Here is a 24,223-nt window from a genome sequence, read left to right as displayed (position 1 = left end):
GGGCTGCGTGGGTCTACGGAAGACTATGGACCAACGGGGTCCTGTATAGGGCTATAGGTGCTGTGGGCGCTATACGGGGCTATAGGGGGTTGTATGGCATATTAGGCAAGCGTGTGGGACTACGGGGAGCCGTATGGGGCTATAAGTAGCTATATATGCAGGTGTGGTTTTACAGAGGACTATTTGGTAGGGCGTAGAGCAATAAAGGGCCTATAGAGAGCTGTAAGAGGCTGGAGGAGCTTGTAGGGACCTTATGGGAGCTATAGGGAGCTGCAGGGACCCATGGGGGACCCCCTAGGACGAGAAGGAGCCGTAGGGATGTCGGGGGAGGTATAGAAACCCCATAGCCACCGGGGGAGGGCTGTAGGGGCCATATAGGAGCTATAGGGAGCTGTAGGGACACTGGGGGAGCTGTAGGGACACTGGGGCTGCTATAGGGGGCTGCAGGGACTGTATAGGAGCCATAGGGACCCCCCCGTGCCCCCCCGCCCCGTCCCGAGGAGGAGGAAGGAAGGAGGCGGAGGCGGGTGCGTTTGTGGCATGGGTTTCGTAGCAAATACATCACAGACCACGAGGGGACGATACAGAGCTCGGGGGGCGGGGGACCCCCCCCGGCCCCCCCGCGGCAGGGGGTGGGGGGCAGCGCGGGGGCGCGGCGGCGCTGCGGCGGCCCCCGCGGGGCGGGAAATCTAAGTGGGGGTGGTTCCTCGGCCAGGGGGTGCGGTGGGGGAGCGGGTGACGAGGTGGGCGGGCGGTGATTGGTGGGGTCGTTGATGGCGGTTGGGTCGTTGGGATGGGGGGGTCATTGGTGGTGGCGTTGGGCGGTTGAGGGGGCGGTTGGGCCGTTGATGGGGCGGTTGGACCGTTGACAGGACAGTTGGGTGGGTGATGGGGTGGTTGGGTCCCCAGTGGGGTGGTTGGGTCGTCAGTGGGGCGGTTGGGTGGTTGACGGGGTGGTTGGGTCACCAGTGGGGTGGTTGGGTGGTTGATGGGGTGGTTGGGTCATCAGTGGGGTGGTTGGGCGGTTGTCGGGGTGATTGGGTGGTTGACGGGGTGGTTGGGTCCCCAGTGGGGTGGTTGGGTGGTTGGGTCACCAGTGGGGTGGTTGGGTGGTTGGCGGGGTGGTTGGGTCACCAGTGGGGTGGTTGGGTCATCAGTGGGGTGGTTGGGTGGTTGATGGCATGGTTGGGTCACCAGTGGGGTGGTTGGGTGGTTGATGGCGTGGTTGGGTCACCAGTGGGGTGGTTGGGTCACCAGTGGGGTGGTTGGGCGGTTGATGGGGTGGTTGGGTCACCAGTGGGGTGGTTGGGTGGTTGACGGGGTGGCTGGGTCACCAGTGGGGTGGCTGGGTCACCAGTGGGGTGGTTGGGCGGTTGATGGGGTGGTTGGGTCGTCAGTGGGGTGGTTGGGTCACCAGTGGGGTGGTTGGGCAGGTGAGGGGTCCTTGGTGGGGTCGTTGGGTGGTGGTTGGTGGCTCAGTCATGGTTGGTCGGGTGCTTGGAGGAGCAGTTGGCCGGTTGGTTGGTCAGTTGGGGGAGTGGCTGATTGGCCGGTTGGGTCAGCGGGTGATTGGGCAGGAGGTGGAGCTGTCGGGTAGTTGGTGGGTTGGTCAGGCGGGTGACGGGTCGGGTGGGTGGATGGGTGGGTAGTTAGCTGGTTGGATGAGTGATTGAGTGGGTGGGTGGGTGGTGAGCCGGATGGGTGGTTAGTTGGGTGATCAGCTGGTTGGTTAGCTGGGCGATGGATCGGGTAGTTAGGTGGGCGATGGGCTGGTTGGTTAGTTGGGTGATGGGTTGGTTAGCTGGGCGATGGGTTGGTTAGCTGGCTGGCAGTTATCAGGTTAGTTAGGTGGTCGGTTGGTTGGTTAGCTGGTTGGATGGCAGTTAGATGGGTGGTCAGATGGGTTGTTAGCTGGTTGGGTGGGTAGTTAGCTGGTTAGTTGGGTGGTTGGCCGGTTGGTTAGCTGACTGGGTGGGCAGTAGTTAGCTGGTTGGTTGCTTAGCTGTTTGGATGGGTGGTTGGTTAGTTGTTTGAGTGGGTGGGTGGTTGGTTAACTGTTTGGATGGGTGGTGGGTAGCTGGCTGGGTAGTTGGTTAGCTGCTTGAGCGACTGGTTAGCTAGTTGGATGAGCAGTTAGCTGTTTGAGTGATTGGTTAGTTAGCTGGTTGGATAGGTGGCTGGTTAGCTGATCGTGGCTGGTTAGGTGATTGGGTGATTGGTTAGCCAGTTGGATGGGTATTTGGTTAGGTGGGTGGGTGGGTGGTTAGCTGGTTGGATGAGTGGTTAGCTGGTTGGGCGGGCAGTTAACTGTTCGGGGGGGTGGTGGATATCTGGGTGGATGGGCGGCGGTTACCTGGTTGGGTGGTTGTTCAAGTGGTTGGGTGGTTGGTTAGCTGGCTGGCTGGGTGGTGGTTAGCTGGTTAGATGGGTGGTTAGCAGGTTAGTTGGGCAGGTAATGACGTCACCTCAGATGCGCGGTGGGAATGGGCTAGAGTCACCTCTGCCCCCCACGGAGCCCCCCATGTGTCCCACCCCCAGGACCACAGAGCAGCGGGGGAGGCCCTCGACCCCCCCCCGCCCGGGATGGGTCAACCCAACCCTACCCATCAGCCCCTTCTAGGGTCAGCCTGACCCATAACCCGCTGTGGGGCCTGCCCACGAGCCCCCCCTCTAGGGCCAGGCTGCCGCAGCCCGGCCCAGGACCCCTCACCGGGGTCAACCTGGCCTGCGACCCCTCTCTGGGGTCAACCCAACCCAACTGCCCCCCATAATCCTTCTCTAGGGTCTTCCTAACCTGGCCTGCGACCCCTCTTTAGGGTTAACCTGACCCACGACCCTTCTTTAGGGTCAACCCAACCCAACCCATGACCCCTCCCTACAGTCAAACCCGTCTGACCCCTGACCCCTTCCTAGGGTCAACGTGACCCATAACTCCCATCTGAGGTTAACCCAACCCCACTGTCCCCCAAATCCCCCCCGAACCTGAGCCGTGGCCCCTCTTCAGGGTTGACCCCATCTGTGGACCCGCCTTTAGGGCCGACCTGACCCACAACCCCTCTCTGGGGTCAACCCAACCCAACTGCCCCCCGTAAATGGCTTCCAAAAGTCAACCCAATCCAACCCACGACCCCTCTTGAGTGTCAACCCCACCCCGGGGCCCCCCGGAACCCCCCTCCTCAGCTCACCCCGACCCCAGCCCCCCCTCTGGGGCCCCCTTGACCCATCCTGCCCCTCCAGAGCCCCCCCCCCCCCTCTAGGGCCACCTCCTGCCCCCCAGGCGTGCGTCCCCCCAAGCACAGCGCATGGATGGGAGATGGCGGTGACAGGGCTTTGGGGAGGGGAACGAGGAGAAGCGGGGAGGACCCCGACGTCCGGGGAGCAGGATGATGGGATGGATGGAGGCCGACGAGCCCCTTAGATTTGCCGGCCCCGGGCCGGGCCGGACCGCTCTGGTCCACGGGGGCGGTGGGTGATTGGACCACGTGCTGTTATGTCCGTTCGCATGAACAATTGTCTCTTAATTTATTCTTATTCTCGCTTATGTGGTTATTCTCGTTACCGGGGCGGGGGGAAGGAGGAGACGGGGGGGCGTTAATTGCGGCCGCGGGGGTGCGCCGGGGGCCCTACAAGCCCAGCGTGCCCCCGATGGAGGAGGCCAAGACCACCCCCAGCACCACGCAACAAATTATGATCATTATTTTCTTCTACGTTACCCCAAAAAAAAATGACGTCCGGGCAGCGCGGGGAGGAGAGAGGAGAGAAGAGAGGAGCGTTACGGAGCAGGAGAAGTCCCCCCGCGCTGAGGACCCAGGCGTCCAGGCTCCTGGCCCACCCCCCCACCCTGCTGTGCCCACCCCACCCCCTCACTCACCCTCCGGGCTTTGCTCTGGTACTTTACGGCTTTTTTGGTGTCCGACACGGCCCGTTCCACGTAGTCGACCGAGTGCTCCACGTTGTACTCGATGCGGTCGATCATCTCACCCTGAGAGCCAGAACCCACCCCTGAGCCGCCCGCCCTGTCCCGGGGCGGGGCTGGCACCCCAGGGGACACACAGGCTGGTGTCCAGGATGGGGGAGCTCGACCGGTTCTAGGTGGGTCAACAGGGCCTTGCTGGGCTCAAGAGCTTTCGATGGCATCTAGGTGAGCCAATGAGCCCTAATGATGGCTTTTGGTGGGTTCTAGGTGACCCTTGCTGGGCTCAAGAGCTTTTGATGGCATCTAGGTGAGCCAATGAGCCCTAATGATGGCTTTTGGTGGGTTCTAGGTGACCCTTGCTGGGCTCAAGAGCTTTTGATGGCATCTAGGTGAGCCAATGAGCCCTAATGATGGCTTTTAGTGGGTTCTAGGTGACCCTTGCTGGGCTCAAGAGCTTTCGATGGCATCTAGGTGAGCCAATGAGCCCTAATGATGGCTTTTGGTGGGTTCTAGGTGACCCTTGGTGGGCTCAAGAGGTTTTGATGGTGTCTAGGTGAGCCAATGAACACTAAATATGGGGTTTGGTGGCTTTCTTGGTGAGACCCAACTGTCTCTTGGTGGGCTTGAGAGCTTTTGATCATGGGTTCTAGATGACCCTGTGGGCTCTAGAAGTTTTGATGAACTGCAGATGATCCAATGATCCCTCAAATTTTGTTTCTCAGTGGGAGGGAGGGATCCACGGGATCCGGTACCTCGCTGGGGGCTTTGTGCAGGTCCTCGACCCCAACGCGGGGGGGGGTCCAGGCCCTCCCTCCGTCCCTCCCCCCGTACCTGGCTCTCCACCAGCATCGCCATGTCCACAAACATGTCGTGCAGCTCCCGGATGCTCGTTTCCAGCTTGATGATCTCGTTGTGTCGCGTCTCGATCTCGTTCAGGGCCTGTTTGGTCATCTGCGAGTCCATTTTGATCTGGTAGGAGAGAGGAGAGACGAGTGGGAGCGTAGGGTGGGGCTCCTTGGGCTCGAGGTGATCCGATGGGGCTCCAGCTACCCCAGCAGGTCATGGGCAACCTCATGGTTTCTAGGTCACACAACGATTCGGGGCATCTCGTCGGGTTCTAGGTGACCTAATGGGTTCCGGGTGACCCAATGGGCACCAGGTACCTCAAAAAGCCCCAAGGGCTCCAGGGGACCTTCTGGTTGTCAAGTGATGCAGCTGTTCAGGGCATCTCATTGGCCCCCGCTCGGGGCTCCTTGGGTTCTAGGTACCCCATTGGGTTCTAGGGTCCTCCAGGGGCTCTCGAGCGTGGGGCAGAGAGGCCTCACGTACGTCATCCGTGAAGATGGCCAACTTCCCGCTCTCCAGCATGTCCTCCAGCTCCTCGTTGGTGGTGGTCCGGCCGGCTGCGGAGAGAGGGGAGGTGACGGCGGGTGACACCCCCCAACCCCGGTGTCTTCTCGGTCCCACGCCACCCCGTTGCCATGACCTACTGATCTCCAGCTGCCTCTGGATCCTGTCCTTGCACCGGTCGCGGTACTTGGACTGGGTGGCGTTGTACTCCGTCATCACCTCCACGAACTTGCGGGACAGCGTCGAGTGCTGGGGACGCGGGGAGGACGCGGCGTGGGGCGAGGGACCTCACGCTGGTGGCCACGGAGGAGGAGGAAGGAGAGGGGTGGTGGGGAGGAAGGATACCTGCGTTTTCCGGATGCGTAGGTCGGCCGAGGAGCGGTTCAGACCTTCCTCCTGCTCGATGCTCTGCTCGATGGCTGCAGGAGAGGACGGCGTGACCCCTTCCTCCACCACTGACCCCCTGGGGCGGGGCTACCACCCCCCCCCCCGCCTGCCACACCAAGATGGCTGCCACAGAGGAGGGCAGCCAAGATGGCAGTCCTGGACAAGATGACCACCTCGAGGTGGCCACCTCCATCGTGCAGATGACCCCCAAGATGGCCACCCCAAGGCGACCACCTCCATTGTGCAGATGACCCCCAAGATGGCCACCTCCATCGTGCAGATGACCCCCAAGATGGCCACCCCAAGGCGACCACCTCCATCGTGCAGATGACCCCCAAGATGGCCACCTCCATCGTGCAGATGACCCCCAAGATGGCCACCCCAAGGTGACCACCTCCATCGTGCAGATGACCCCCAAGATGGCCACCCCAAGGCGACCACCTCCATCGTGCAGATGACCCCCAAGGCGGCCACCTCCATCGTGCAGATGACCCCCAAGATGGCCACCCCAAGGCGACCACCTCCATCGTGCAGATGACCCCCAAGATGGCCACCCCAAGGCGGCCACCTCCATCGTGCAGATGACCCCCAAGATGGCCACCCCAAGGCGACCACCTCCATCGTGCAGATGACCCCCAAGGCGGCCACCTCCATCGTGCAGATGACCCCCAAGATGGCCACCCCAAGGTGGTGATGTCCCCTGTGCAGATGACCCCCAAGATGGCCACCCCCTGAGATGGCCACCCCAAGATGGTCGCCGCGAGGTCACCTTTCAACTTGGAGCGCACTTTGTTCGCCGTCTTCTTGATGTCGGCCGTGAGGTCCTCCAGCTCCTGCTTCGTCTCTGGGGGACGGGGATATGTCACCCCCCGCTGTCCCCACCCCGGTGACACCCCCCAGTTTCCCTCCCCGTTCCTGGTGTCCCCCCATGGTGTCCCTCCTGGTGTTCTCCATCCCCAACGTCCTCCCCATGTCCTCCACAGTGTCCCCGGTTCCTGGTGTCCCTCCGTCCCATGTGTCCCCGTGATGTCCCCGGTTCCTGGTGTAGCTCCATCCCACGTGTCCCCATGATGTCCCTGGTTCCTGGTGTCCCTCCATCCCATGTGTCCCTGGTTCCTGGTGTCCCTCCATCCCAAGTGTCCCCATAGTGTCCCCGGTTCCTGGTGTCCCTCCATCCCACGTGTCCTCCATGGTGTCCCTGGTGTCCTTTAATCCCAAGTGTCCCTATGTTGTCCCTGGTGTCCCTCCATCCCATGTGTCCTCCACGGTGTCCCTGGTTCCTGGTGTCCCTCCATCCCATGTGTCCTCCACGGTGTCCCTGGTTCCTGGTGTCCCTCCATCCCACGTGTCCTCCATGGTGTCCCCGGTGTCCTTCCATCCCAAGCGTCCCCATGGTGTCCCCAGTTCCTGGTGTCCCTCCATCCCACATGTCCTCCACGGTGTCCCTGGTTCCTGGTGTCCCCCCCTCCCAAGCGCCCCCATGGTGTCCCCAGTTCCTGGTGTCCCTCCATCCCACGTGTCCTCCATGGTGTCCCTGGTGTCCTTTAATCCCAAGTGTCCCTATGTTGTCCCTGGTGTCTCTCCATCCCATGTGTCCCCATGATGTCCCTGGTTCCTGGTGTCCCTCCGTCCCATGTGTCCCTGGTTCCTGGTGTCCCTCCATCCCAAGTGTCCCCATAGTGTCCCCGGTTCCTGGTGTCCCTCCATCCCACGTGTCCTCCATGGTGTCCCTGGTGTCCTTTAATCCCAAGTGTCCCTATGTTGTCCCTGGTGTCCCTCCATCCCATGTGTCCTCCACGGTGTCCCCGGTTCCTGGTGTCCCTCCATCCCACATGTCCTCCATGGTGTCCCCGGTGTCCCCCCCTCCCCAGCGTCCCCATGGTGTCCCCGGTGTCCCCCCGGTCCCCGCTCACTCTCGTCGGGGTTGGGGGCGGCCAGGATGGCGCTGTGCTGCTTCTTCACCTGCTCCACGTCCTCCGACAGCTTCTCGATGCAGCCCCGGATCTCCTCCACCTGCCGGGGGGGACACGGGGGGGACACGGGGGGGACATGGGGGGTCACAGGGGACATGGGGGGTCACAGGGGACAGGGGGGGACATGAGGGGTCACAGGGGACATGGGGGGTCACAGGGGGACACAGGGGGACACGGGGGGGACATGGGGGGTCACGGGGGTCACAGGGGACGTGGGGAGACACGGGGGGACATGGGGGTCATGGGGGTCACAGGGGACATGGGGGTCACCATAGGGGACGTGGGGGTCATGGGGGTCACCGGGGACATGGGGGTCACCATAGGGGACGTGGGGGTCATGGGGGTCACAGGGGACATGGGGGTCACCATAGGGGACATGGGGGTCACCATAGGGGACGTGGGGGTCATGGGGGTCACCGGGGACATGGGGGTCACCATAGGGGACATGGGGGTCATGGGGGTCACAGGGGACATGGGGGTCACCATAGGGGACATGGGGGTCATGGGGGTCACCAGGGACATGGGGGTCACCATAGGGGACATGGGGGTCACCGGGGACATGGGGGTCACCATAGGGGAGATGAGAACAAGGACGGGGACGCGGGGGGACGTATGGGACGTACGTGGGGGACGTATGGGGGACATAGGGGTGTGGGGGACGCACGGGGCAGATATGGGGCACACGTGGGGAGAGGCGTGGGGGGCACGGGGGGGACGCACGGGACGTATGGGGACGGGGACGGGGGGACACGAGGGACACACGTAGGCCGGCTGCGTGGGTACGTATGCAGCCCCGTATAGGGTCGGGGGGTGGGTTTACAGGTCCTATAGGGGGGCTGGGGGTGTCTCAGCCCCATAGAGAGTCTACAGGGGATGAGGGAGCTCTATAGGGTCCGTGTAGGGTCTGGGAGGGGGCCTATGGGGTTTGGGGGGGTCTTTGGTCCCATAGGGGGTTTGGGAGCCCCATAGGGGGTCTGGGGGCTCTATAGGGTCTGTGTAGGGTTTGGAAGGGGTTGTATACGCTTTGTGGGGGGACTTTGGTCCCATAGGGGGTCTGGGGGGTTCTATAGGGTCCGTGTAGGGTTTAGGAGGGGTCTTTGGCCCCATAGGGGGTTTGAGGCCCCATAGGAGTTTGGGGGGTTCTATAGGGAGCCTGGGAGGCTCTATAGGGGGTTTGGGGTTTCTATAGGGGGTCTGGGAGGTTCTATAGGGTGTTTGGGGGCTCTATAGGGGGTCGGGTTCTATAGGGGTCTGTGGGGTTCTGTAGGGGGGTTGGGGTCTGGGGGTCTGGGGGTCTATAGGGTGTCTGGGGGGCTCCATAGGGGTCTGGGGGCTCTATAGGGAGTTTGGGGTCTCCATAGGGGTCTGGGGGCTCTATAGGGGGTCTGGGGGTCTCTATAGGGGGTCTGGGGGCTCTATAGGGGTCGGGGGGCTCCATAGGGGTCTGGGGGCTCTATAGGGAGTTTGGGGTCTCCATAGGGGTCTGGGGGCTCTATAGGGGGTCTGGGGGCTCTATAGGGGTCTGGGGGTCTCTATAGGGGGTCTGGGGGTCTCTATAGGGGCCTGGGGCTCTATAGGGGCCTGGGGGTCTCTATAGGGGCCTGGGGGTCTCTATAGGGGTTTGGGGTCTCTATAAGGGTCTGGGAGCTCTATAGGGGTCTGGGAGCTCTATAGGGGCCTGGGGCTCTATAGGGGTTGGGGGGCTCTATAAGGGTCTGGGGGCTCCATAGGGGTCTGGGGTCTCTATAGGGGGTTTGGGGGCTCCATAGGGGCCTGGGGCTCTATAGGGGTCTGGGGTCTCTATAGGGGGTCTGGGGGCTCTATAGGGGTCTGGGAGTCTCTATAGGGGGTCTGGGGCTCTATAGGGGTCTGGGGCTCTATAGGGGGTCTGGGGGCTCTATAGGGGTCTGGGGGTCTCTATAGGGGGTCTGGGGCTCTATAGGGGTCTGGGGGCTCTATAGGGGTCTGGGGGCTCTATAGGGAGTTTGGGGGCTCCATAGGGGTCTGGGGGCTCCATAGGGGTCTGGGGGCTCTATAGGGAGTTTGGGGGGCTCCATAGGGGTCTGGGGTCTCTATAGGGGGTCTGGGGGCTCTATAGGGGTCTGGGGTCTCCATAGGGGTCTGGGGGCTCTATAGGGGGTCTGGGGTCTCTATAGGGAGTTTGGGGTCTCTATAGGGGTCGGGGGGCTCCATAGGGGCCTGGGGTCTCTATAGGGGGTCTGGGGGCTCTATAGGGAGTTTGGGGGCTCCATAGGGGTCTGGGGGCTCTATAGGGAGTTTGGGGGCTCCATAGGGGTCTGGGGGCTCTATAGGGGTCTGGGGGCTCTATAGGGAGTTTGGGGTCTCTATAGGGGTCGGGGGGCTCCATAGGGGTCTGGGGTCTCTATAGGGGGTTTGGGGTCTCTATAGGGAGTTTGGGGGGCTCCATAGGGGCCTGGGGTCTCTATAGGGGCCTGGGGCCGCCCAGGGTCCCCTCGGGGCCGGGGCCCGACCTGCTCGAAGAACTCGTCCATGAAGTGGTCGCGGTCGACGTGCACGACCTCCTCCTCATCGTCGCTGTCCTTCGCCTGCGCGGGGACGCGCGTCAGGGCGGGGCCGGCCCCGCCCCGGTCGCGCACCCGCCGCTGCGCGCCCGTTGGCTGCCCTCCCCCTGCTAATTTGCATGTGTGGGAGGAGCCAGGGGTGAAGGGGAGAGGCCATTGGTTGCCCGGCCCCCCCCCCCCCCCGAAGAGCGTGGCCGCCCCCCGAGCGCCGTGATTGGCCGAGGGGCGTCGAGTCATCTGCATGGCCTGAGCCTTCCCTGCCACCGCCCCTTCTGATTGGCTGCTTGGCCCGGCTCATTTGCATAAAGCTGCCCGCCCCCTCTTGCCTTCCCATTCACCTGCCTGGCCGATTTGCATAGGCCGTCCCACCGGCTTGGGTCTCATTTGCATAGCCCCGCCCCTGCACCACAGCCCACCCTCACGCCATTGGCTATTGCCACGCCGGATTTGCATAAAGAACCCCTCCCATCCCCTCTGCTGCCTCCTGATTGGCTGCCGGCCCCCTGCCCCCTCCCCACACTCATTTGCATGCAGCGGCTCTCCCGGCAACTCATTGGCCGTCGGGGGCGGCCTCGTTTGCATAGGGGGCGGTGCCACCAGGGGGATCCCCGCAGCCGATTGGCTGAGCCAGGGGGTGATCCTCCGGTGGAGGCCCCGCCCCTTGCGGGGACCCAGGCCGCCAGGGAGCCCCGCACGCGCCCCCACGTGTCACCCCACAGCGCCCCATAGAGCCCCATAGAGCCCCATAGCGCCCCACAGAGCCCCATAGCGCCCCACAGTGCCCACCTACTGCACCCCACAGCGCCCCATAGCGCCCCACAACACCCCACAGCGCCCCATAGAGCCCCATAGCGCCCCATAGAGCCCCATAGCGCCCCACAGCGCCCACCTACTGCACCCCACAGCGCCCCATAGCGCCCCACAACACCCCACAGCGCCCCATAGAGCCCCATAGAGCCCCATAGCGCCCCACAGCACCCACCTACTGCACCCCACAGTGCCCCATAGCACTCCACAGCACCCCACAGCGCCCCATAGAACCACACAGTGCCCACCTACTGCACCCCACAGTGCCCCATAGAGCCACATAGCGCCCCACAGCACCCCACAGCGCCCACCTACTCCACCCCGCAGCACCCCATAGAGCCCCATAGAGCCCACCTACTGCACTCTGCAGCACCCCATAGCACCCCACAGCACCCCATAGAGCCCCATAGAGCCCCACAGCGCCCACCTACTGCACTCTGCAGCACCCCATAGCGCCCCACAGCACGCCATAGAGCCCCATAGAGCCCCATAGCGCTCACCTACTGCACGCCGCAGCACCCCACAGTGCCCCATAGCATCCCACAGCACCCCATAGTGCCCCCCAGTGCCCCATAGCACCCACCTACTGCACCCTGCAGCACCCCATAGCACCCCCCAGTACCCCATAGCGCCCCATAGAACCACACAGCGCCCACCTACTGCACCCCCCAGCACCCCCCTGCACCCCCCCAACACCCACAGCACCCATTGCCGGTCCTGCCGCACCCCCCACAGCACCCCACTGCCCCCCACTGCAAGCCCTGCTGCACCCCACAGCACCCCCCTGCATCCATTGCACCCCACAGCACCCCCCCTGCACCCCATTGCACCCCCCCACCACCCCAGTGCACCCCACTGCACCCCACTGCCCCGTTGCAAGCCCCACTGCACCTCATTGCACCACCAGCACCCCCACTGCACCCCACATCCCCCCCAGCACCCCACTGCACCCCACTGCACCCCCATTGCACCCCACATCCCCCCCAGCACCCCACTGCACCCCTCTGCACCCCACATCCCCCCCAGCACCCCATTGCTCCCCTTGCATGTCCTGCTGCACCCCACAGCAACCCCTGCCCCCACTGCCCCCCATTGCCCCTCTTGCACCCATTGCACCCCCCCTGCACCCCCCGCACCCCACTGCAGGCCTCCACAGCACCCCACTGCACCCGTTGCACCTCGCAGCACCCACAGCACCCCACGGCAGACGCCCCCAGCACCCACTGCACCCCACTGAAGAACCCCACAGCGCCCACAACACCCCCTGCACCCCCCTGCACCCATTGCAACCCCACAGCACCCCATTGCCCCCGGCACCCATTGCATCTCCCTGCAGTTATTGCACCCCACTGCACCCATAGCACCCCACGGCACCCCACGGCACCCACCGCAGCTCCCCCTGCACCCACAGCACCCACTGCACCCCATTGCACCCTCAGCACCCCATTGCAGCCCCCCCCCCATCCCTTAGGACCCCCAGCCTCCCCTGCACCCCACAGCACCCACAGCGTGCCTTGCACCCCATTGCACCCCACGGCACCCATTGCAGCCCCCCCCGGACCCCTAGCACCCACAGCATCCCCTGCACCCTGTAGCACCCCACAGCACCCCATAGCACCCCATAGCACCCAAAGCCCCCCATTGCACCCTTTAGCACCCCACTGCACCCATTGCGGCACCCCCAACATCTCCTGCAGCCCCAGCGCCCCATAGCACCCTATAGCACCCCATAGCCCCCGTAGCCCCCTATACCACCCCATAGACCCCTAGACCACCCCACTGCACCCCATAGAACCCCACTGCACCCGCTGCAGCCCCTCAGCATCCCCAACATCTCCTGCACCCCCAGCACCCCATTGCACCCATAGCCCCCTGTACCACCCCATAGCACCACATAGCCCCCTAGAGCACCCCATAGCACCCCACTGCACCCATTGCAGCCCCCCCAGCACTCTCAACATCCCCTGCACCCCATAGCATCCCACAGCACCCTACACCACCCCATAGCACCCTGTACCACCCCATAGCACCCCACTGCACCCACTGCAGCCCCCCCAGCACCCCACAACCCCCATAGCCCCCTATACCACCCCATTGCCCCATAGCCCCCTAAACCACCCCACAGCCCCCTTACCACCCCACTGCACCCACTGCAGCCCCCCAGCACCCCCTGCACCCCCAGCACCCCACAGCCCCCATAGCCACCTATATCACCCTATAGCCCCCATAGCACCCCACTGCAGCCCCCCCAGCCTCCCCCGCACCCCCAGCACCCCCCAGCCCCCTATACCACTTCATAGCCCCCTATAGCACCCCATAGCTCCCCACAGCCCCCTAGAACACCCCCCTGCACCCCACTGCAGCCCCCCAGCTCCCCAACACCCCCTGCACCCCCAGCACCCCCCAGCCCCCTATAGCACCCCACGGCCCCCCCAGCCCCCCGTCCCGCCTCATAGCCCCCTATAGCCCCCTATATCGCCCCATATCGCCCCATAGCCCCCCCCCCCCCCACCCCCCGGCCCCGCTCACGCTGCGGAGCTCCTGGGTCCGGTCCTTCATGGCGGGGGAGGGGGCGGGGGGGGACGCGGGCGGCCGGCGGGGGGAGGGGGGGGAGAGGGCAGGGGCGGGGGGGGGGCGACGGAGGGGACACCCGGGCGTCGGGGGGGGGGGGGGACCCAGCCGGGGGGGGGGTCGCCCAGCCCTGGGGAGGGGTCGCCCGGCCCTGGGGGGGGGTCGCCCGGCCGTCCGGGGGCTGCGGCGGCGGCTGCGGCTGCGGCGGGGGGGGGCGGCTGCGCAAAGGGGGCTGCGGCGGGGAGGGGAGGGAGGGAGGGAGGGGGAGGGGAGGGGAGGGGTGGGCGGGGCTTGCACGCTGCCGGCCCTTGCACGGGGTTGTTGCACGCTCGGCCGCTGGCAAAGGGGGGGGCAGGGGCGGGCGCTGCCCCCCGGGAGCCCTCGCGGGGGCTCGCACGCTCAGCGGCCCTCGCACGCTCACCGGACTTTGCACGCTCACTGGCCCTTGCACACTCAGCGGCCCTCGCACGCTCACCAGACTTTGCACGCTCACCGGCCCTCGCATGCTCATCAGCCCTTGCACACTCACCGGCCTTTGCACGCTCACCGGCCCTCGCATGCTCAGCGGCCCTTGCACGCTCACCGGCCTTTGCACACTCAGCGGCCTTTGCACGCTCACCGGCCTTTGCACACTCAGCGGCCCTTGCACGCTCACCGGCCCTTGCACGCTCAGTGGCCCTTGCACACTCACTGGCCTTTGCACGCTCAGCGGCCTTTGCACACTCACTGGCCCTTGCACGCTCATTGGCCCCTGCACGCTCACCGGACTTTGCACACTCAACGGCCCTCGCACGCTCACCGGACTTTGCACGCTCATCAGCCCTTGCACACTCACTGGCCCTCACACGCTCACCGGCCCTTGCACGCTCAGTGGCCCTTGCACACTCACCGGACTTTACACGCTCAGCGGCCCCTGCACGCTCGTGCCCTTGCAGGGATGCTCCTTGCACAGGGCGTTGCACGCTTGTTGCCGTGCACGGGGCCTTGCACGCTCATACCCTCACAGGGATGCTCCTTGCATCAGCCCTTGCACGCTCGCAGCCTTGCGTGGGGCCTTGCACGCTTGTTCCCTTGCACAGATGCCTCTCACGTGGGTCCCTGCACGCTCGCTCCCTTGCAGGGATGCTCCTTGCACGGGGCCTTGCACACTTGTTCCCTTGCACGGGGCCTGGCACGCTCGTACCCTTGCAGGGGTGCTCCTTGCCTCGCACAGGGCCTTGCACACTCATACCCTTGCACAGATGCTCCTCGCACGGGTCCTTGCACGCTCGCTCCCTCGCAGGGATGCTCCTTGCGCAGGGCCTTGCACGCTTGTTCCTTTGCACGGGGCCGTGCACGCTCGCTCCCTCGCAGGGGTGCTCCTTGCATTGAGCCATTGCACGCTCGCAGCCTTGCACGGGGCCTTGCACGCTTGTTCCCTTGCACAGACGCCCCTCGCACAGGTCCCTGCACGCTCGCTCCCTCGCAGGGATGCTCCTTGCACGGGTCCTTGCACGCTCGCGGCCTCACCCAGGGCCTCGCACGCTCAATCCCTTGCACGGGTGCTCCTCGCACGCGTCCCTGCACGCTCGCTCCCTCGCAGGGATGCTCCTTGCACGAGCCGTTGCACGCTCGCAGCCTTGCACGGGGCCTTGCACGCTTGTTCCCTCGCACAGATGCTCCTCACAAGGGGCCTCGCACACTCGCTGCCTTGCAGCCAATGCTCCTTGCACGCTCGTTCCCTTGCACGGGGCCTTGCGCGCTCGCAGCCTTGCCCGAGCCCTCGCACGCTCGCTCCCTTGCACAGCCCCTCCTTGCACGCTCGCGCCCTCGCACAAGCCCTCGCCCGCTCCCAGCCTTGCACGGCTCCTTGCACACTCCCTCCCTTGCAGGCTCGGACCCCTTTTTTTTTGGGGGGGGGGGGTGTCCCCCGAACGCCGGGGACCCCCGGGATACTTCCCCCCCCCCCGGGAGGACCAGGGGACAGCTCAACGGGCGACGCTCCGGTCTCTCTTTCGCCCCCTCTCTATGGTTTACACCCCCCCCCCCAGCCTCAGGCCGCTCTCTATGGCTTGGAGGACTCGGCGGCCAGAGCGGCCGCGCTCTATGGCCGCCCGCCTCCCCCCCTCGCGCATGCGCAGAGCGCCCTCCCCCGCAGTTTCCGCATCCGCCCCCAGGGCGAAGGGCGCCACCATGCGGGACCGCACGCGGGAGCTCCACCAGGTGGGACCCGGGCGTCGGGGGGCAACGGGGGGGGGCCAGGGGTCCTGGACCCCCCCCAAAAGGGGACCCAGGGGTCTGGGGACCCCCCCCAAGGATCACAGAGGTGTCCAGGGACCCCCCCAATGGGACCCAGACATCTTGGGACCCCCCCCAATGAGACCCAGGAATTTGGGGACCCCCCCCAAGGGGGACCCAGAAGCCCAGGGACCCCCCCCAAAGGGGACCCAGGGGTCTGGGGACCCCCCCCGAAAGATCACAGAGGTGTCCAGGGACCCCTCAATGGGACCCAGACATTTGGGGACCCCCCCCATGGGAGCCAGGGGTCCTGGACCCCCCCCCAAAGGGGACCCAGGGGTCTGGGGACCCCCCCAAAAGTGGACCCAGACATCTTGGGACCCCCCCAATGAGACCCAGGAGCCCGGGGACCCCCCCAATGGGACCCAGGGGTCTGGGGACCCCCCCCGAAAGATCAGAGAGGTGTCCAGGGACCCCCCAATGGGACCCAGACATCTTGGGACCCCCCCCGCCATGGGAGCCAGGGGTCCTGGACCCCCCCCAAAAGGGGACCCAGGGGTCTGGGGACCCCCCCAAGGATCACAGAGGTGTCCAGGGACCCCCCCAATGGGACCCAGACATTTGGGGACCCCCCCCAAGGGGGACCCAGGAGCCCAGGGACCCCCCCCAAAGGGGACCCAGGGATCCGGGAACCCCCCCCAATGAGACCCAGGAATTTGGGGACCCCCCCCAATGGGACCCAGGACTCTGGGGACTCCCCCAGAGAGGACCCAGGAGCCCAGGGACCCCCCCCAAAGTGGACCCAGACATCTTGGGACCCCCCCCAATGAGACCCAGGAATTTGGGGACCCCCCCAATGGGACCCAGGACTCTGGGGACTCCCCCAGAGAGGACCCAGGAGCCCAGGGACCCCCCTCAAAGGGGACCCAGGGGTCTGGGGACCCCCCCCAAGGATCACAGAGGTGTCCAGGGACCCCCCAATGGGACCCAGACATTTGGAGACCCCCCCCCATGGGAGCCAGGGGTCCTGGACCCCCCCCCAAAGGGGACCCAGGGGTCTGGGGACACCCCCAAAAGTGGACCCAGACATCTTGGGACCCCCCCAATGAGACCCAGGAGCCCAGGGACCCCCCCAATGGGACCCACGGATCTGGGCACCCCCCCCAATGAGACCCAGGAATTGGCCCCCCCCCCCCCATGGGACCCAGGCATCCGGAGACCCCCAAAGGGGACCCAGGAGCCCAGGGACCCCCCCAAAAGTGGACCCAGACATCTTGGGACCCCCCCAATGAGACCCAGGAGCCCGGGGACCCCCCCAATGGGACCCAGGGGTCTGGGGACCCCCCCCCAAAGATCACAGAGGTGTCCAGGGACCCCCCCAATGGGACCCAGACATTTGGGGACCCCCCCCAGAGGGACCCAGGTGCCCAGGGCCCCCCCAGGTAGACCCAGACATTGGGGGACACCCCCCCGCCATGAGCACCCAGGCATCGGGGACCCCCCCGCCCCATGGCACCCAACTGTCCTGGGGACCCCCAAAATGGGACCCAGGAGTCCAAAGACCCCCCCCAAAGGGGACCCGGGTATTTGGGGACCCCCCCACGGGATCCAGGCACCCAAGGGACCCCCAAAATTAGACCCAGACATTTGGGGACCCCCCCCAGTGGGACCCAGGCATCCAGAGGACCACCCCCCCCCCCCCATACCAAGACACCCAGGGGACCCCCAAAGTGGCCCTGGCCATTTGGGGACCCCCCCCAAAGTGGAACCAAGCATTTGGGGACCCCCAAAAGTGGACCCAGACATTTGGGGACCCCCCCCCACAATGGGACCCAGGCACCCTGGGGACCCCCAGAGTGGCCCTGGACATTTGGGGACCCCCCCCCCAAGGGACCCCGACATTTGGGGACCCCCCCCCAATGGGAACCAGGCATTTGGGGACCCCCCCAAAGGGACCCCGACATTTGGGGACCCCCACAGTGGCCCCGGCCATTTGGGGACCCCCAGAGTGGCTCTGGCCGTTTGGGGACCCCCCCCCAAAGTGGCCCCCGACATTTGGGGACCCCCCCCCATGGGACCCCGACATTTGGGGACCCCCAGAGCAGCCCTGGCCATTTGGGGGCCCCCCCCGCCCCCCAAAGTGGCCCCCGACATTTGGGGACCCCCCCCCCATGGGACCCCGACATTTGGGGACCCCCAGAGCGGCCCCGGCCATTTGGGGGCCCCCCCGCCCCCCAAAGTGGCCCCCGACATTTGGGGACCCCCCCCAAAGGGACCCCGACATTTGGGGACCCCCAGAGCAGCCCCGGCCATTTGGGGCCCCCCCCCCAAAGTGGCCCCCCGACATTTGGGGACCCCCCCCCAAAGGGACCCCGACATTTGGGGACCCCCCCCAAAGTGGCCCCCCGACATTTGGGGACACCCCCCCCCCCAAAGTGGCCCCCGACATTTGGGGACCCCCCCCCATGGGACCCCGACATTTGGGGACCCCCAGAGCAGCCCTGGCCATTTGGGGGCCCCCCCCGCCCCCCAAAGTGGCCCCCGACATTTGGGGACCCCCCCCAAAGGGACCCCGACATTTGGGGACCCCCAGAGCGGCCCCGGCCATTTGGGGGCCCCCCCGCCCCCCAAGTGGCCCCCCCGACATTTGGGGACCCCCCCCAAAGGGACCCCGACATTTGGGGACCCCCCCCCAAAGGGACCCCGACATTTGGGGACACCCCCCCCCCAAAGTGGCCCCCGACATTTGGGGACCCCCCCCCATGGGACCCCGACATTTGGGGACCCCCAGAGCGGCCCCGGCCATTTGGGGGCCCCCCCGCCCCCCAAAGTGGCCCCCGACATTTGGGGACCCCCCCCAAAGGGACCCCGACATTTGGGGACCCCCAGAGCAGCCCCGGCCATTTGGGGCCCCCCCCCCAAAGTGGCCCCCCGACATTTGGGGACCCCCCCCCAAAGGGACCCCGACATTTGGGGACCCCCCCCAAAGTGGCCCCCCGACATTTGGGGACACCCCCCCCCCAAAGTGGCCCCCGACATTTGGGGACCCCCCCCCAAAGGGACCCCGACATTTGGGGACCCCCCCCAAAGTGGCCCCCCGACATTTGGGGACACCCCCCCCCCAAAGTGGCCCCCGACATTTGGGGACCCCCCCCCATGGGACCCCGACATTTGGGGACCCCCAGAGCAGCCCTGGCCATTTGGGGGCCCCCCCCGCCCCCCAAAGTGGCCCCCGACATTTGGGGACCCCCCCCAAAGGGACCCCGACATTTGGGGACCCCCAGAGCGGCCCCGGCCATTTGGGGGCCCCCCCGCCCCCCAAGTGGCCCCCCCGACATTTGGGGACCCCCCCCAAAGGGACCCCGACATTTGGGGACCCCCCCCCAAAGGGACCCCGACATTTGGGGACACCCCCCCCCCAAAGTGGCCCCCGACATTTGGGGACCCCCCCCCATGGGACCCCGACATTTGGGGACCCCCAGAGCGGCCCCGGCCATTTGGGGGCCCCCCCGCCCCCCAAAGTGGCCCCCGACATTTGGGGACCCCCCCCAAAGGGACCCCGACATTTGGGGACCCCCAGAGCAGCCCCGGCCATTTGGGGCCCCCCCCCCAAAGTGGCCCCCCGACATTTGGGGACCCCCCCCCCCAAAGGGACCCCGACATTTGGGGACCCCCCCCCAAAGTGGCCCCCGACATTTGGGGACCCCCCCCCCCCCAAAGGGACCCCGACATTTGGGGACCCCCAGAGCGGCCCCGGCCATTTGGGGGCCCCCCCCGCCCCCCAAGTGGCCCCCCCGACATTTGGGGACCCCCCCGTGCCCCCAGGACTGCGGGTACAGCTCGGGGGAGGAGGAGGAGGAGGAGGAGGAGGAAGAGCGGGACCGGGTGGCCCTGACGGGGCTGCGCCCCCCCGCCCCCCCCGGGGCCGACACCCTCCTGCAGGTGGGTGCTGCGGCGGGCGGGGCTTGCGCCTCATTTGCATCTCATTTGCATCTCGTTTGCATCTCGTTTCCATCTCGTTTGCATCTCGTTTGCGGGGGGGGAGGGGTGCGGGGGGGGCCATGCGCGGGGGGGGGGGTGTGTCTGCAGGAGCCCCTCATCTCCTTCCGCCGTCGTTAACGCCTCATTAACATCTCATTAACATATCGTTAGCAAGCGCCGGCGTGACGTTAGCGCGGTTTCGCATCTCGTTAGCGTGTCATTAGCGTGTTAGCGTGTGTCATTAGCGTGGGGGGGGGGGGGAGATTCGCAGCGCAAAGGGGCGGGGCGGCAGCCGGAGCCCCCCCCCATGTCATTATCATGTCATTAACATATCATTAACGCACCGTAACCCGGCGTTAGAAGGGCGTGGCGTCTCATTAGCATCTCATTAGCATCTCGTTAGCGTGCCCTCGCGTGTCGTTGGCATGTCAGAGCTGTGTGCAGGCGGGGGGTGCACAGGGGCGCGCCCGAGCCCCCTCATCCCCTTCGCATGTCATTAGCGTGTCATTAGCATATCGTTAGCATACCGCTGGCCTGCGTCTGCATGTCGTTAGCATGCCATTAGCATGTCATCGGGGGTCATTAGCATGTCGGCACATGTCGGCCCATCACTAGCGTGCCATTAGCACGCAACTAGCGTGTAATTAGCGTGCGATTAGCGTGTAATTAGAGTACGGTTAGCATGTAATTAGCTAATTACATGCTCCCCCCCTTTGCGTGCTCTTAGCGTGCCTTTCGCTTACCGTGTCCTTCGCTTAGCCTGTCCTTAGCGTGTTCTTAGCGTGCCCTTAGCGTGTCCTTCGCGTGTCCTTCGCTTAGCGTGTCCTTAGCGTGTCCTTCGCTTAGTGTGTCTTTAGTGTGTCCTTAGCGTGTCCTTAGCATGTCTTAATGTGTCCTTAGCTTGTCTTTAGTGTGCCCTTCATTTAGCGTGTCGTTAGCATGTGCTTAGCGTGTCCTTCTCTTAGCATATCCATAGCGTGCTTTTAGTGTGTCCTTGGCATGTCCTTAGCATGTCCTTCCCTTAGCGTATCTATAGCATGTCCTTAGTGTGCCCTTTCTTTAGCGTGTCCTTAGCGTGTCCTTTGCTTAGCGTGTCTGTAGCACGTCCTTAGCATGTCCTTCCCTGAGCGTATCCATAGCGTGTCCTTAGTGTGTCATTTGCTTAGTGTGTCCTTAGCATGTCCTTTGCTTAGTGTGTCCTTAGCATGTCCTTAATGTGTCTTTAGCGTATCTGTAGCATGTCCTTAGCATGTGCTTCACTTAGCATGTGCTTTCACTGTGGCATGCCTGTAGCATGTCCGTAGTGTGTCGTTAGTGTGTCCTTTGCTTAGCGTGTCCGTGGCGTGCCCGTGGCATGTCGTTCACGTGTCCTTTGCTTAGCGTGTCTGTGGCGTGTCGTTCGCGTGTCCTTTGCTTAGCGTGTCCGTGGCGTGTCCGTAGCGTGTCGTTAGCGTGTCCGCAGGCGCAGGGCGTGTGGGCGGCGCTGCGGGTGCTGGAGCAGAAGCTGGAGGCGCTGGAGCAGCAGCAGGCGGCCGTGCTGGGCACCCCCCTGCCTGACGAGGGTATGGGGGCTATAGGGGCCGGGGGGCTATAGGGGTCTGGGGGGGCTATAGGGGCTGGGGGGGCTATAGGGGTCTGGGGGGGGCTATAGGGGCCGGGGGGGGCTATAGGGGCCGGGGGGGCTATGGGGGCTGGGAGGGCTATAGGGGTCTGGGGGGGCTATAGGGGCCGGGGGGGCTATAGGGGTCTGGGGGGGCTATAGGGGCTGGGGGGGCTATAGGGGTCTGGGGGGGGCTATAGGGGCCGGGGGGGGCTATAGGGGCCGGGGGGGCTATGGGGGCTGGGAGGGCTATAGGGGTCTGGGAGGGCTATAGGGGCTGGGGGGGCTATAGGGGTCTGGGGGGGGCTATAGGGGCCGGGGGGGGGCTATAGGGGTCGGGGGGGGGCTATAGGGGTCTGGGGGGGCTATAGGGGTCTGGGGGAGCTATAGGGGCCGGGGGGGCTATAGGGGTCGGGGGGGGCTATAGGGGCTGGGGGGGGCTATAGGGGTCTGGGAGGGCTATAGGGGCTGGGGGGGCTATAGGGGTCTGGGGGGAGCTATAGGGGCTGGGGGGGGCTATAGGGGTCAGGGGGGGCTATGGGGGCTGGGGGGGCTATAGGGGTCTGGGAGGGCTATAGGGGCTGGGGGGGCTATAGGGGTCGGGGGGGGGCTATAGGGGCCGGGGGGGCTATAGGGGTCTGGGGGGGCTATAGGGGTCAGGGGGGGCTATGGGGGCCAGGGGGGCTATAGGGGTCTGGGGGGGCTATAGGGGCCGGGGGGGCTATAGGGGTCGGGGGGGGCTATAGGGGTCTGGGGGGGCTATAGGGGCCGGGGGGGCTATAGGGGTCTGGGGGGGCTATGGGGGCCAGGGGGGCTATAGGGGTCTGGGGGGGGGCTATGGGGGCCAGGGGGGCTATAGGGGTCTGGGGGGGGCTATGGGGGTCTGGGGGGGCTATGGGGGGCTATAGGGATGCTGGAGGGTACAAAGGGGGGAGCGGGGGGGGGCTATAGGGGGTCTGCGGGGCTATAGGGTTCTGGGTATATAGGGGCTCTGGGGGGCTACAGGGGATTGGGGGGTATATAGGGGCTCTGGGGTATATAGGGGCTTTGGGGGGCTATAGGGCTCTGGGGGGTATATAGGGGTCTGGGCTATATAGGGGGCTGGGGACTGTAGGGCTCTGGGGTATATAGAGGCTGGGGTATATATGGCTCTGAGGTATATAGGGAGCTGGGGTATATAGGACTTGGGGTATATAGAGGGAAGTATATAGGGCCAGGGTATATATGGGTGGGGTATATAGCACTGGGGTATATAGGGCTCTGAGGTATATAGAGGTGGGGTACATAGGAGCTGCGGTACATAGCAGTGGGGTATATAGGGGTGGGGTATATCGGGGTGGGGTACATAGAGCTGGGGTATATAGGGCCGGGTACGTATGGTGCTGTGTACGTATGGCGCTGTGTACGTATGGCTCTGTGTACGTATGGCGCTGTGTACGTACGGTGCCGTGTACGTACGGCGCTGTGTACGTATGGCTCTGTGTACGTACGGTGCTGTGTACGTATGGCTCTGTGTACGTGTGGTGCTGTGTACGTATGGCGCCGTGTATGTATGGCGCCCTGTACGTATGACGCTGTGTACGTATGGCTCTTTGTACGTATGGTGCTGTGTACGTACGGCGCTGCGTACGCATGGCTCTGTGTACGTACGGTGCTGTGTACGTATGGCTCTGTGTACGTGTGGTGCTGTGTACGTATGGCGCCGTGTACGTATGGTGCTGTGTACGTATGGCGCTGTGTACGTACAGCTCTGTGTACGTATGGTGCTGTGTAACGTACGATGTTGTGTACGTATGGTCCTGTGTACGTACGGTGCCGTGTACGTACGGCGCTGTGTACGTATGGCGCTGTGTACGTACGGTGCCGTGTACGTATGGTGCTGTGTACGTATGGTGCTGTGTATGTATGGTGCTGTGTACGTATGGCGCCGTGTACGTATGGTGCTGTGTACGTACGGCGCCGTGTACGTACGGTGCTGTGTACGTATGGCTCTGTGTACATATGGCGCCGTGTACGTATGGGGCCGTGTACGTATGGGGCCGTGTACGTATGGCTCTGTGTACATATGGCGCCGTGTACGTATGGTGCTGTGTACGTATGGCTCTGTGTACATATGGCTCTGTGTATGTACGGGGCCGTGTACGTATGGGGCCGTGTACGTATGGCGCTGTGTACGTATGGCGCCGTGTACATATGGCGCTGTGTACGTATGCCGATGCGTACGTATGGGGCCGTGTACGTATGGTGCTGTGTACGTATGGCGCTGTGTACATATGGTCCTGTGTATGTATGGCGCTGCGTACGTACGGGGCCGTGTATGTATGGCGCTGTGTACGTATGGCTCTGTGTACGTATGGCTCTGTGTACGTATGGGGGCCGTGTACGTATGGCTCTGTGTACGTATGGCTCTGTGTACGTATGGCTCTGTGTACGTACGGTGCCGCGTGCCCCAGGGCTGAAGCGGGGCCTGCAGGCGCTGCGGGACGAGATCCAGGAGCTGACGCGCGAGATCCGCACCCGCCTGCGAGGTGGGGACCCCCCTGCCCCCCCCCCAGTGCCCCCCACCCCCACTGCCCCCCACCCCTGGGTGCCCCCCCGCCCCCGGGACCCCCCCAAACCCCCGTGGCCCCCCCCAACCCCTGGCTGCCCCCCTGGACCCCTGGGTCCCCCCCAAACCCCGGGGTCCCCTGAATATTTGGGGGGGTCTCCCCCACCCCTGTGTCCCCCCCCCAACCCCGGGGTCCCCTGAGTATTTGGGGGGGGGTCTCCCCCACTCCCTGGCCCCCTCCCCGACCCCCTGGGTCCCCTGAATATTTTTGGGGGGGTCTCCCCCTGAACCCTTGGTCCCCCCCCAACCCCGGGGTCCCTGAATATTGTG

General features: G+C 65.0%; 2 protein-coding genes across 3 annotated transcripts in view; one reads left to right on the top strand and one right to left on the bottom strand.

Annotated features, from left to right (window-relative positions):
- Nucleotides 1-1,085: 1,085 nt before the first annotated feature.
- STX1B (syntaxin 1B) lies at nucleotides 1,086-13,560 on the bottom strand. Of its 2 annotated transcripts, none has more exons than XM_075490701.1 (10): nucleotides 13,506-13,560; nucleotides 10,119-10,193; nucleotides 7,567-7,666; nucleotides 6,423-6,497; nucleotides 5,612-5,685; nucleotides 5,407-5,515; nucleotides 5,246-5,319; nucleotides 4,748-4,885; nucleotides 3,872-3,982; nucleotides 1,086-1,586 (listed from the first exon to the last, which is right to left on the bottom strand). In XM_075490701.1, the coding sequence occupies exons 1-10, from the start codon at nucleotides 13,533-13,535 to the stop codon at nucleotides 1,476-1,478; spliced, it is 897 nt and encodes a 298-aa protein (XP_075346816.1). In that variant the 5' UTR covers nucleotides 13,536-13,560; the 3' UTR covers nucleotides 1,086-1,475. The 2 variants fall into 2 exon arrangements, with proteins under 2 accessions (XP_075346816.1, XP_075346817.1); XM_075490702.1 differs by lacking the exon at nucleotides 1,086-1,586 and adding an exon at nucleotides 3,159-3,704.
- Nucleotides 13,561-14,050: 490 nt separating this feature from the next.
- The window catches only part of LOC142404188 (uncharacterized), a 30,479-nt gene continuing 20,306 nt past the window's right edge, over nucleotides 14,051-24,223 (top strand). Inside the window, exons 1-6 of the mRNA XM_075490666.1 lie at nucleotides 14,051-14,470; nucleotides 14,668-14,726; nucleotides 15,578-15,749; nucleotides 19,590-19,706; nucleotides 21,208-21,307; nucleotides 23,799-23,932. Coding sequence (XP_075346781.1) covers nucleotides 14,051-14,470; nucleotides 14,668-14,726; nucleotides 15,578-15,749; nucleotides 19,590-19,706; nucleotides 21,208-21,307; nucleotides 23,799-23,932 — 1,002 coding nt within the window. The remainder of the gene's footprint in view (nucleotides 14,471-14,667; nucleotides 14,727-15,577; nucleotides 15,750-19,589; nucleotides 19,707-21,207; nucleotides 21,308-23,798; nucleotides 23,933-24,223) is intronic.

This window comes from Mycteria americana, unplaced genomic scaffold (assembly GCF_035582795.1).
Source record: "Mycteria americana isolate JAX WOST 10 ecotype Jacksonville Zoo and Gardens unplaced genomic scaffold, USCA_MyAme_1.0 Scaffold_91, whole genome shotgun sequence".
Taxonomy (NCBI): Eukaryota; Metazoa; Chordata; class Aves; order Ciconiiformes; family Ciconiidae; genus Mycteria; species Mycteria americana.
Note: the sequence above shows the minus strand (reverse complement) of the source record. Positions and strands in the feature narration are given on the sequence as shown.

Bases quoted from the DNA above. Each gene is read 5' to 3' on its own strand.
- STX1B (XM_075490701.1), bottom strand. From the start codon at position 13,535: ATGAAGGACCGGACCCAGGAGCTCCGCAGC. The intron at 7,667-10,118 runs GTCGGGCCCCGG...CCCCCCCGGCAG, and splicing joins TGGACGAGTTCTTCGAGCAG to GTGGAGGAGATCCGGGGCTG. The intron at 1,587-3,871 runs GTGAGTGAGGGG...ACTACCCGACAG, and splicing joins ACCAGAGCAAAGCCCGGAGG to CTCCACCTCCTGCCCAATCA.